The sequence below is a fragment of the Alexandromys fortis genome, unplaced genomic scaffold, assembly GCF_014885135.2.
Source record: "Alexandromys fortis isolate MF-2015 unplaced genomic scaffold, M_Fortis_MF-2015_v1.1 scaffold_6, whole genome shotgun sequence".
Taxonomy (NCBI): Eukaryota; Metazoa; Chordata; class Mammalia; order Rodentia; family Cricetidae; genus Alexandromys; species Alexandromys fortis.
The window spans coordinates 8912099-8923270 of NW_026067902.1; the positions used below are offsets into that span (position 1 = coordinate 8912099).

The window sequence follows — 11172 nt, forward strand, 5'->3', positions numbered from 1 at the left end:
AAAACCCATTGCCATTGTTCTTGGGGTCTCAGTAGTCCTCATTGTCTGCTATGTTCAGCGAGACCGGTTTTAACCCAGGCTTTTACAGACGCAGGCCAGCTGGCCTTGGTGAGTTCCCGATAGGACATCCCCATTGTCTCAGTGTTTGGGTACCCCCCTCGCGGTCCTGAGTTCCTTGCTTGTGCTCTCTCTCCTTCTGTTCCTGATTTGGACCTTGAGATTTCAGTCCGGTGCTCCAATGTGGGTCTCTGTCTCTAAAACCTTTTGTTTTTACAAGTTAAAAATTATCAGTTTTTTTTCTCTAGTAATTAAAAGCCACCAAGCGAACAAAAGCACAAGCATAACACACTCTAAAGGGGCTGGTGGCAGGCCGTGGGCTGGGTGCCTAGACAAGGTCTCTGTCTGGATCCCCCCCCCCCCCACGTGTGTGAGGTGAATAGGGATTAAGCTTCCTCTGGTCTGAGTGCAGATGCCGACAATATGTTCTAGAGTTTACAAAGGATTGACCAGTGTGTGCTTTAGCCAATAGAAATTGCTGCCTCCTCCTGGATGTTTACAACCTATGGTTGTGGCCAGAGCCTAGGCAGCCCCTCCCCCTGCGCTGTGCACAAGGATGCACTGAGGTCCTGGGATGCTGCACACAGCCCCCTGGCCCCAGCCTTCCTGCGTGTGTGTCTGTCCTTCTTCATTCTCTCAGCGCCCTACTTGGGTTTCCAGACCCAGGTTGTGTAGGTGGAGGACTGGTAAATGCTCCGGAAAGAAAGGGAGCACCTCTGTTGTTCTCTGTGAGTGGAGAGGAGAGGAACAAAACCGAGTGTATGAGGAGCACTCTGCTGCTGTGGACAAGTGGATACAAGTGTAGCCTCTTAACATAAAATCCATTCATTCTGTCGGTTGTCCAGCAAAGACTGGGCAGGACTTCTCTACCCATGGTCTTCAGCAGGCGTGAGTTCCTTACCAGAGCTTGGTGATCATAGGCACAATTCATTACCACCACCACCACCGCCCACTACCTCCCCTATCCCCCCACCCCATCGCCCCACCCCCTGTCACTGTAAATCAGGTGACAGCTCACATCTTTACGATATTGTGCCAGGAGATGGTGGTGCACACCTTTAATCAGAGGCAGGCAGATCTCTGAGTTCAAGGCCAGCCTGCTTTACCCAGGACAGTCAGGGTTACATAGTGAAACCCTCTTGAAAAAAAAATTTTTTTTTTTTTAAATTTCTGTGTATGAGTGTTTGGCTCAAATGTCCATAGAGGTCAGAAGAAGTTGTTGGGTGCACGGGAGTTGCGCAAAGATGGGGGACAGGCCATCAAAGTCTGTTAAACCAGAAGCAAAGTTTATTCCAGAAAAAAATTAAAAATTAAATCTCTGGGCTGGAGAGATGGCTCAGAGGTTAAGAGCATTGCCTGCTCTTCCAAAGGTCCTGAGTTCAATTCCCAGCAACCACATGGTGGCTCACAACCATCTGTAATGGGGTCTGGTGCCCTCTTCTGGCCTGCAGGCATACACACAGATAGAATATTGTATACATAATAAATAAATATTTAAAATAAAATAAAGGCTAAGGGTTGGAGAGGCATCTTAGTGGTTAAGTGCACTTGCTATTTTTGCACAGAGAACTGGGGTTCAGTCCCCAGCATCTATGTGGTGTCCCACAACCTTCAATAACTCCAGTTCCATGAAATCTGGTGCCCTCTTCTGGCCTCCATGGACACCAGGCACATACACAGAGCACATACATGCATTCAGGCAAAAAAAAATCATGTNATTAACAGAGCCTTTTTTTTTAAATATTTATTTATTTATTATGTATACAATATTCTTTCTGTGTGTATGCCTGAAGGCCAGAAGACCTCATTATAGATGGTTGTGAGCCACCATGTGGTTGCTGGGAATCGAACTCAGGACCTTTGGAAGAGCAGGCAATGCTCTTAACCGCTGAGCCATCTCTCCAGCCCTAACAGAGCCTTTTTAGTTAAACTAGTGTTTGTATTTAGCCCGCTGTCTTCTTCTGGCTCTTTCTGAAGGTGTTTATACCAAAGCTCTGCACTCCCCTGACCCTGCCAATTTCCTGTAGCAGGGAAGGGTATGGGAAAATGCACAACCAGAAAGTCAGGTACATCCCGTCATTTTTTTTTTTAAATATTATTTATTTATTTATTTATTATGTATACAATATTCTGTCTGTGTGTATGCCTGCAAGCCAGAAGAGGGCACCAGACCTCATTACAGATGGTTGTGAGCCACCATGTGGTTGCTGGGAATTGAACTCAGGACCTTTGGAAGAGCAGGCAATGCTCTTAACCTGTGAGCCATCTCTCCAGCCCCCATCCCGTCATTTAAAAGACAACTCAGCTCCCATCAATTGCTAGTTAGGAGCAGCCGGGGAGCTTTCTAAAAGCTGAGCCTTGGTTAGCAGAGGGCCGCTTCAGCCTTGCAGACAGCTGTGGGTTGTAAAGTGGAGTAACCCACTGTTAATCCTTGAGCTGCTGAGAAGGCCGACAGTCTGTTCTCATTCTCCTGGGCTTACAGCTTTGTATTTCATTTCTACATTCTTATTTCTGAAGTCTACATTTCTATCTTCTTATTCTTTGACTCTTCAAAGTCCTCAGATCCCCCTAGTCCCAGGCAGTCGTGAGCCAGCATACAGGTGGTGGGAAATGAATCCTTGTGTTCTGGAAGGGCAGCTAGTGCTCTTAACCTTTGAATCATCCCTCCAGACTCTGCTTCTCTGAGGCCTAGGAGATGAAGGAAGAGTGAAACACTGTCTTTCCCTCAAGTCTCTGAGCATGGGAATGCTGGCTATTCATGCCAGCTCCAGCGGCAAGGAAGGCTTTCCAGCTGTGGGCAGATTCTCCCTTTGTGAACTTTGTAAACCCTCAAGGCCCTGCCCCCAGACTTCCCTAGCTGTCCTAAAAGCTCTAAAGCCCACTCCCAGTCCAGAGGCAGGAGAGAGTGATAAGAAAAAAAATCCCACCAATTTCTGAGTTTGCCCCAAGATCTAGCCACAGCATCCCTCCAATCCCAGGCTACCCTGAACAGTTTTTAACCTCCCCCAACCCCACAAGAAAATATATATAAGCCCAGCCTTCTGCTCAATTTTCTGCTGCTTCTCACCCAAGCAGAGGCAGCAACTCTCCTTGGTTTTTCCCTCCCGGTAAATCTCTTGTGTGGGGGGTTTGTAGTATGCTATGACATTGTTGTTTTCCTTGGCTCCCAACTGTCCGGATCTTCTCTTTCTATTTGAACTGTAGCATTTACAGGCAAGGCCGAGGCTCACAGTTTATCTATCTATCTATCTATCTATCTATCTATCTATCTATCTATCATCTATCTATCTATCATCTATCTATCTATCTATCTATCTATCTATCTATCTATCTATCTATCATCATCATCATCATCATCATCTATCTATCTAGGGTCTCTCTATGTAACCCTTGATTAATTAATTGAGGTAGGGTGTTACGATATAGCCCTGGCTGTTCCAGAACTCTCTATGTAGACGAGGCTGTCTTCAATCTTGCAGAGATCGGGTGCCTCTGCCATTACTCTGGACTTCGGAGCTCTTTCAAAGGGCTCACTTGACTGGCTGTGATGGTGCACACCTTAACCCCAATACTGAGGAGGTCGAGGAACGCAAATCTCTGTGAGTTCAAGGCCAAACTGTCTGTGCGGGTTTCAGGCAAGCCAGAGCTACTTATGGACCCTGTCTTAGAAACAGCTCCCCTCGGGCTGAAGAGACAGCTCAGAGGTTAAGAACACCGACTGCTCTTCCAGAGGTCCCATTTCCAGCAACCACATAATGGCTCATAACCATCTGTAATGAGATTTGGTGCCCTCTTCTGGCATAGAGGTGTACATGCAGGAGGAACATTGTATACATAATAAATAAATCTTAAAAAAAAAAAAAGAAACAGCTCCCCACAAATGAACCAACAGCTCACTTGAGTAGGTCAGACCCATCAGCTGGCATCACTACAGTTTGAACTGAAACTGAGCCTTCAAGACCTTTGCCTGTTGCACCAGGAGTGCACTGTGCGGGGGACACTACACCACTTTTGCTGTGTTTTTCTTTTGATTAGAAGAAGTTACGGGTCCCTCTCACACGCTGCAAGAGATTATCACCAGGTGTGGGCACCAGGGGTGGGGACTGCAGTAACCATTAGCACTCTACCCCCAGGGAGGGGCCACTTCACGACTGAACAAAACAGTCTATAAAGAGCTATTCTGAATCCCTTTTCATTATTTCACTCACTTCCTTATGCGAGCTACATTGCTTTTCTTCCCCCCTCTGAATGTTTTATTGCTGCTTGTGACATTTAAAACTCAGAAAAAGCTGTTATTACTACATTCCCAGTATTGAGCTGGTGAGGCTCAGGTCTCACCTTGTCTGGTGATCATCCTTGTCCAGACACTGACTCTAGCAAGAAATCCATACGAATGGGATGGGAGAGCTGACTGGCCTACTGTGTGCTTCTATGTAGGAATCCATATGCATGAGTTGAACTAGAGAAAACGCCATGAGAGGCTGCAGTGAGGTTGCTGGCCTGGTGACTCAGTTTCCTCCTGCCATGCGGGTGCTGGGCACTGAACTAGGTTACCAGACTGGGTAGCAAGCCCCCTTATCCACTGGGCCATCTTGCTAGCCCAACCTCTTTGGGTTTGAAACCCAGCCACCTCCATTCCCTCTCAAGTATCTTTACTAACATTTTTTTTTTCTTTCTTGACAAGGTCTCAAAGAGAAAAGAGATAGGACGTCACTCTGTAGCTTAAGCCAGCCTGGAATGCAGCATCCTTCGGCCTGTCTCCCAGGTGCTGGTATTAGTTACACGCCGTATGTCTTAATCCACGGCTCAGTTCTGTCGCAATAGTAGACAAGAGTAATACCGGTGTCTGCCTATAAGATTATTGTGATAAAGGAGAACAATATGCAAAACTATGCTCAGTGCCTAGGATATAGAAAATGCTTCATACATGTCAGATGCCTTTTTGCTTTTTTGGTCCTCATTCGAGGCCTCAAACCCTATTGATTATGTGGTTTTGGATTCATACCATTGAGCCGCCAGATGGCATCAAATTGGACATGAATTTCTGAAAGACTTGTCTGTGACTCCCCCTATCACTGTCAAGTCTCACCATGGTCGTGACAGAGCAGAGAAAAAAGTTTACACTTTGGTTACATTGTTTGAGAAGCAAACATAAGAAAGACATCAGTGGGGCTGGAGAGATGGCTCAGCGGTTAAGAGCATTGCCTGCTCTTCCAAAGGTCCTGAGTTCAATTCCTGGCAACCACATGGTGGCTCACAACCATCTGTAATGAGCTTTGGTGCCCTCTTCTGGCCTGCAGACATACACACAGACAGAATATTGTATACATAATAAATAAATAAATTAAAAAAAAAGAAAGACATCAGTATCTGGCCAGGGTTGTTTGATGTTTCCTGTATTGGGGATGGAACCCAGGGTCTTGGTAAGCAAGCACACTACCATGAAACTGCACCCTGGAACCCAATAAGGTTATTGAAACACAGCTTAGATTTTTATAATTTCTTTATTTGTATTTTATGTACATTGGTGTTTTGCCTGTATGTATGTCTGCGTGAGGGTGTCAGATCCCCTGGAACTGGAGTTACAGACAGTTGTAGGCTGCCATGTGGGTGCTGGGAATTGAACCTGGGTCCTCTAGAAAAGCAGCCAGTGCTCTTAACTGCTAAGCTCTTCAACCCCCCAAAAGGCGATTGAAATAAAATTTGAGATGGTAATATATTTTGACAGTTAAGGATTTATATTATCTGAAATTCTGGGAAAATATAAGCTAAAAAATTTGCATATAACCAACTTGTTTTCCTCAAAACACCTGGTGCTCTTGCATGTAATTTTGTCTAAGAGCAAATGTAACTTAATTCTGACTTCTCTTTTATGGAATGCTTCACGAATCTGCATGTCATCCTTGCACAGGGCCACACCAATCTCTGTATTGCTCCAATTTTAGTGTATGTGCTGCCGAAGGGAGCACATTAATTCTGACTTTTTAACAACAAAGATTGCTTGTTGAGAAAGGTTTTGTGGAAATGCTCAGTCCCCCAGGAGACCCACCTGCTGTAGCAGCTGTGATCTCTGGCAAAGCAGCAGATGTAGCAGAACTGAGTGTGGCGTGCTGGGTGGCAATATTGCAGGGCTGGAGATGGCTCTGCTCTTCCAGAGGACCCAGCTTTCATTCCCAGCCTTTGGCATTGAAGGGCCTTATGCAGGCTGGCCTCAAGTTCTCCATGTAACATAGTATTAAATTCTAAATTTTCCTGCCTTCAGCTCCCGAGTCCTAGGTTTAGAGTTGGTTTTATGGAGCCCAGGCTGACCTCACACTGGCTAAATAAGTGAGGCCGGCTTTAAACTCACGTGGAAGGTGCTGGCAGGAGCGTGCCACCATGCCCAGCTCTTTTATTATTTCTGTGTCTATGTGGGGAAGTCCTGTGCCTGTGGAGGCTAGAGGCATTGTATTCCCTGGAGTTGGAGAGCCAGGGAGCAGTGAGCTGACTGGCATGGGTGCTGGGTACTGAATTTAGATCTTCTGGAAGAACAGCACTGGCTCTTAACCACAGAGCCATCTTCCCAGTTCCCCTGACAGTTTCTAGACGTCAAGGTTTTAGCAATTTAACCCTTAACTGGGCTTGAGGAACACACCTTTAATCTCTGCACTTGGGAGACAGAGGGAGGTGGATTTTTATAAGTTTGAGGCTAGCGTAGTCTACATATGGAACTCTGGCACAAAGACAGACTTTGTCTCAGGGAGAAAAAAAAGAAAAGAAGGGAGGGAGGGAGGGAGAGAGGGAGGGAGGGAGGGAGGGAGGGAGGGAAGAAAGGAGAGAGGAAGGGAAGAAGGGGGGAGGGAGGGGGGAGGGAGGGAGGGAGGGAGGGAGGGAAGGAAGCAGGCAAGCAGATTTAACCCTGAAGCTGGGCCAGGCAGTATTGCTCTGGTTCTGTTCCTCAATAAGGATAAACATTCAGGATAAACATTCAAGTTCCCCGTTACTGTTTGTGGATTTACCTGTGTTGAACATAGTGGTTAAAGCATCTAACAAGAGATGGCCAGCACCATCACTAGACTAGCCAGGTTTGGGGTTGTAATATTGCCTTTGACTTCCTATTTGGCAAGAAAAGAAAATGCCAAATTTGGTTCTTCTTGCCGGACTCTTGAGTATTGGGCTTGCTTACCGTGTCTGTTTCTGTTGTTCTTGCAAAGTCACGGCAAAATGTTCAAGATCTCTGGGCCTGCTGGATACCTGTGCTTCAGGAGAAACTGAGCAATGGCTTTAGGTTTACACCTACATCATTCCTAAGACCAAACACCCGACACCTATGGAGCTGGCCAGTGCAGCTGCCCCTGCCTTTGAATCTCCTAGAGCTGCCTGCCTTCACCCAGCTGCTGTTCCCGCGGTAGGCACCTTTATATCCTGTCTACTTGATGGGCATGCGGGAAGTTTTTTGGAGTCTCATGAGGAACCAGGATGACCACAAACTCCCTACTTAGCTGAGGATGACCTTGAAATTCTACTAGTCCTCTTGCCTTTTCCTCCAGAAAGCAGGTGTGAACCACAACGCCTGGTTTGGTTTCTGCAGCGCTGGGGACTGAACCCAGGGCCTGCGCACACTAGGCAAGCACTCTACAAAGCGAACATCCCCAGACCACCTCCTTCGGATTTGCATGACCTAACCTAATCCAAAGGCCATAACCACACCTTCCACCCCCAGCCCTCACTGCTGAAGCTGCTTTAGTCTCAAAGACAGAAGGGGCAAAGAGCAGAAGTGTCTTGGTAGAATACCAATGCTTGACTGTGACTGAGGAGACAGATCCTGGGCAGGGGTGGTTGGGGTCACCCAGTGAGCAGAGTTCCTGGGGTCCAGGTCAACTTCTCACTGTGACAACCAAGTCAGGCACATGATCCCATCAGTTTACCTCAGAATCTGAATGTAGGACCTCACGTGTTCTGACCAGTCAGGGAGAGGGGGGATCATGGCTCTTGGGGGTCAGAGTGCAGAAGCCACCTCTACTTGTACCTTGACACCTGGTTCTTCGATGGAATAATAGGCTGCCATAGTCCCTGAGGTTCCTTGCGGATTCCAAAACCCAAGAATTGTGGGAAGTAACCAGGATTCTTTTTCTTTGGATGTCGATGGCATAGGTTCATGATAACGACAATGAAAGGAGGAGCAGGAGTTGGGGAGACAGCCCATGCATAAAGTGCAGGTGACATAGTCACGAACATCTGGGTTTCATCCCCGGTACCACATAAAGCCAAATGTAATAACATATGCATCTACTCCCAGTGCCAGGGAAGCAAACACAGATGGACTCTCTGGACTAGCTGGCCAGGCATGAGCCCCAGGTACCAGTGAAGGCCCCACCTCAAAAAAAAAAAAAAAAAAAAAAAAACCAAATCAAAACCAAACTAAACAGGCCAAGGTGAGAGACTCCTGTCTAATGACACCTACAGATGACTCTTGGCCACCACTTACACACACACACATACACAAGGGCAGCAATTGGCTGGAAGAAACGTGTTGCTTGAGGGCCTACACCTGAATGGGGACTGGTACTATCAGTGTTTACTACTCCTGGTACTCAGAGCTTTGCTAATTAAGTCAGCCTCTTTTGAGCAACCAGGTCTTCCCAGGCAGTAAACCAGAGGCATTGCATCAGGACAGTGACATGTCACAGAAACCACTCTTGGAGAATAACCGGGAGAAATAAGGTATCCTTTTTGCTTTCTAAGCAGGTAACTAACTTATGGCTCGGTTAGGTGAGAACTGCTTCTGGCTAGTCAGCTAAAGACCCAAAAAGTTAGGGAAAAATAAACTTATTCTCCAAAAAAGTCAGACAACAAATGCCTTTGGCTTTACAAGCAGTTTAGGTTCTATGGTGACTGTTTACTCCTGCCCCCAGGGCACCACAGGACAGTCAGTGAACAGGCCAGACGGAGCTCCAGTAAAACTTTACTTAGAAAAGCAGCAACCATTTGGCTCACAGTACTCCGTGAGACACAGAAGATGGCTTGGCTGCTAGAGGGGATGTAGTCCAGCTTGATCCTTCGTGTGACAGGAACTTCCCAGAGTCTTGCTGTCCTGAGTTTGTATGTAGTGTCGGAACAGCTTCTGGTCAGGTGGTGTGCTCAGAATCTGGGGTGGACGGGGGCTGCTCTAGGAAAGGCTCAGCCGTCTGCCATAGGACGCACACGGGGCTCCTTGGCAAGCACTGTCCCTACTCTGGGCCCCTAGGAGCCTCTGTGCTCACTTCCTGACCACCTGCCCTTCTTTGGTGATGGCCCAGTTGTAGTTCTTCGGGGAGTCCAGCGCTTCTTCTATCCGTGCCTCCAGGTTCTCGCGGGTGATGAAGTTTTTGGCCTCTTCCTATGGGAAAGGAAAGGTTAGCTATATGGGAGCTCCACCAGAGCCGGTGCTCTCTAGCCAGGGAAGGGGGAGGTTCCAAGTGCTCTTAGAGAAGGGTGTCTCGGAGTGCGGGGCCTTTCTGAGCGTCCCATCATTCTCTCAGCAAAATAGTACTAGGTGACCTCGACCACCTTTGCCTGTTTCTTGGCCAATCGCCCATCAGACCTCTCAGCCAGAACCCAAGAACCAACCGTGACACCCTGCTGAGAGGGGGCGGACTCTCCAGCTCGTCAGGAGCTCTTACACTGAAGAAAGCTTCGCTGTCTCAGTTATAGGTGTCCCTGATGTGACTATCCCCTGCGAGGGCAAACACTCCCTCCTTGTGCGGAGCGAGAAGACTCCCGGTGCTGCGTTCCCCGGAGTCCCCAATGCCCGGCTCCCCATGACCTTGGCCCACCTGCAGCTGGAGGACTTCTTGCTCTTTCAGTTGCACCCAAGCCTGTTTTTCCCGGGCCCGCTGGGCCTGGTCCTCCGCCTGTCGCAGCTCCTGGTCCCGCGCTTCCAGCTGCAACCTAGCTATCCTGAAAGGGGCGAGAGGCCGAGGGTGAGGGGGCCCACCCAGCCCACCCAGCCCTTCACCCCCTGCTCGCACCTTAGCTGCTGCAGCCGCCGGTTCTCCTCCTGGTTCCAGGCCATGAGCGCCCGGTGCTCCTCGGCGGCCTCCCGCACCCTGCGCTCAGCCAGGACCCCGGACCGGGCCTCGTACGCCTTCCTGCGCACTTCCGACGCGAACTCTTGCCTGGGTGGGGACGGGCTTCAAGTCGGCACCCATCCTCCCTCCCCAACACTCCCGGGGGCTGCCGATGGCCGCCTGCCCTTTCCACACACCTGAGCGCGCCCACGGTCTGCCGGTACTGCCGATAGCGCTCGGTCAACACGAAGAATTCCGCGGGGTCCACTGCGGGCGGCATCTTCACGCGCCCGACCTTGGACTTGGCAGGCGGGTCGTGGCGGGTTTTGCGGCCGCGCGCGGGCAGGACCAGCACGGTCGAGGGCTGGCACCCGGGCCGCGGGGCCAGGCGCTTCAGGGCGCGCAACATGACAGCGGCGCCCGGCGGCACGCCCGGCCCGGAAGTGGCCGCGGAGCACCACGGGAGTCGCGGTCTCGCGGCCCGGCCCTCTTGGGGCGGGGCTTTTGTTGTCTGGCCAGTCGCCTCCCAAGAGTGGGAGGGGCGGAGAACCTTGACGGACACCGCTAGACGGCAGCGTCACCCGCGTGTGACCCGCACACCACCGGACGCCCCGTCTACCGGTTCCCAAGCCTGGACACCGCCCCCAAGTGTTTGGCTGTGCGACTGGCGGGCGGGCTGCTTACCCCGTCATGCCGGACGCACGAAATTCTGAGCTTATAGCCACTTAAGTTAGGCTCACAGGACCTTTTAGTAAACTACAAACCATTCCCTTGCACTGCACTGCCCTGTTGTGGTCTTGGGCAGCTCTGCAGTGGCCACAGTTCTTAGGATCAGTGACTGTTATGACCTTACGATGGTGACCTTTGTTCTTTACAACCTGACCCAGGGCCTGCCCACCTTGAGAAATACTGGCTTGACTGTCAAGAAACCTGAGGGACTCGGCTGCGACTCTTTATTTATGAAGTTTTTTAGTACTCTTTCCTCTTCACCTGAATAAACAGTTGATCAGTATTGCAGGAGACTACTCCCCCCCCCCCCCCCCCCCCCCCCCCCCCCCCCCCCCCCCCCCCCCCCCCCCCCCCCCCC

At 49.7% G+C, this 11172-nt stretch overlaps 1 protein-coding gene and 1 non-coding gene across 2 annotated transcripts; both read right to left on the reverse strand.

The window, feature by feature from the left end:
- Positions 1-5923: 5923 nt before the first annotated feature.
- Positions 5924-6026, reverse strand: LOC126496858 (U6 spliceosomal RNA). Its single transcript, XR_007590464.1, has one exon. It is a non-coding gene; the product is annotated as a U6 spliceosomal RNA (small nuclear RNA).
- A 2959-nt stretch (positions 6027-8985) lies between these two features.
- Mrps26 (mitochondrial ribosomal protein S26) lies at positions 8986-10540 on the reverse strand. The gene is made up of 4 exons (XM_050134459.1): positions 10283-10540; positions 10047-10193; positions 9852-9975; positions 8986-9415 (listed from the first exon to the last, which is right to left on the reverse strand). The coding sequence occupies exons 1-4, from the start codon at positions 10492-10494 to the stop codon at positions 9296-9298; spliced, it is 603 nt and encodes a 200-aa protein (XP_049990416.1). The 5' UTR covers positions 10495-10540; the 3' UTR covers positions 8986-9295.
- Between the last annotated feature and the right edge of the window lie 632 nt (positions 10541-11172).

What these genes read in the sequence shown, in the direction of transcription:
- Mrps26 (XM_050134459.1), bottom strand. Translation starts at nt 10,494, where the DNA reads ATGTTGCGCGCCCTGAAGCGCCTGGCCCCGCGGCCCGGGTGCCAGCCC. An exon ending in CAGACCGTGGGCGCGCTCAG is followed by an intron (nt 10,194 to 10,282) that starts GTGTGTGGAAAG and finishes GTCCCCACCCAG; the next exon opens with GCAAGAGTTCGCGTCGGAAG. An exon ending in AAGAAGTCCTCCAGCTGCAG is followed by an intron (nt 9,416 to 9,851) that starts GTGGGCCAAGGT and finishes CCTTTCCCATAG; the next exon opens with GAAGAGGCCAAAAACTTCAT.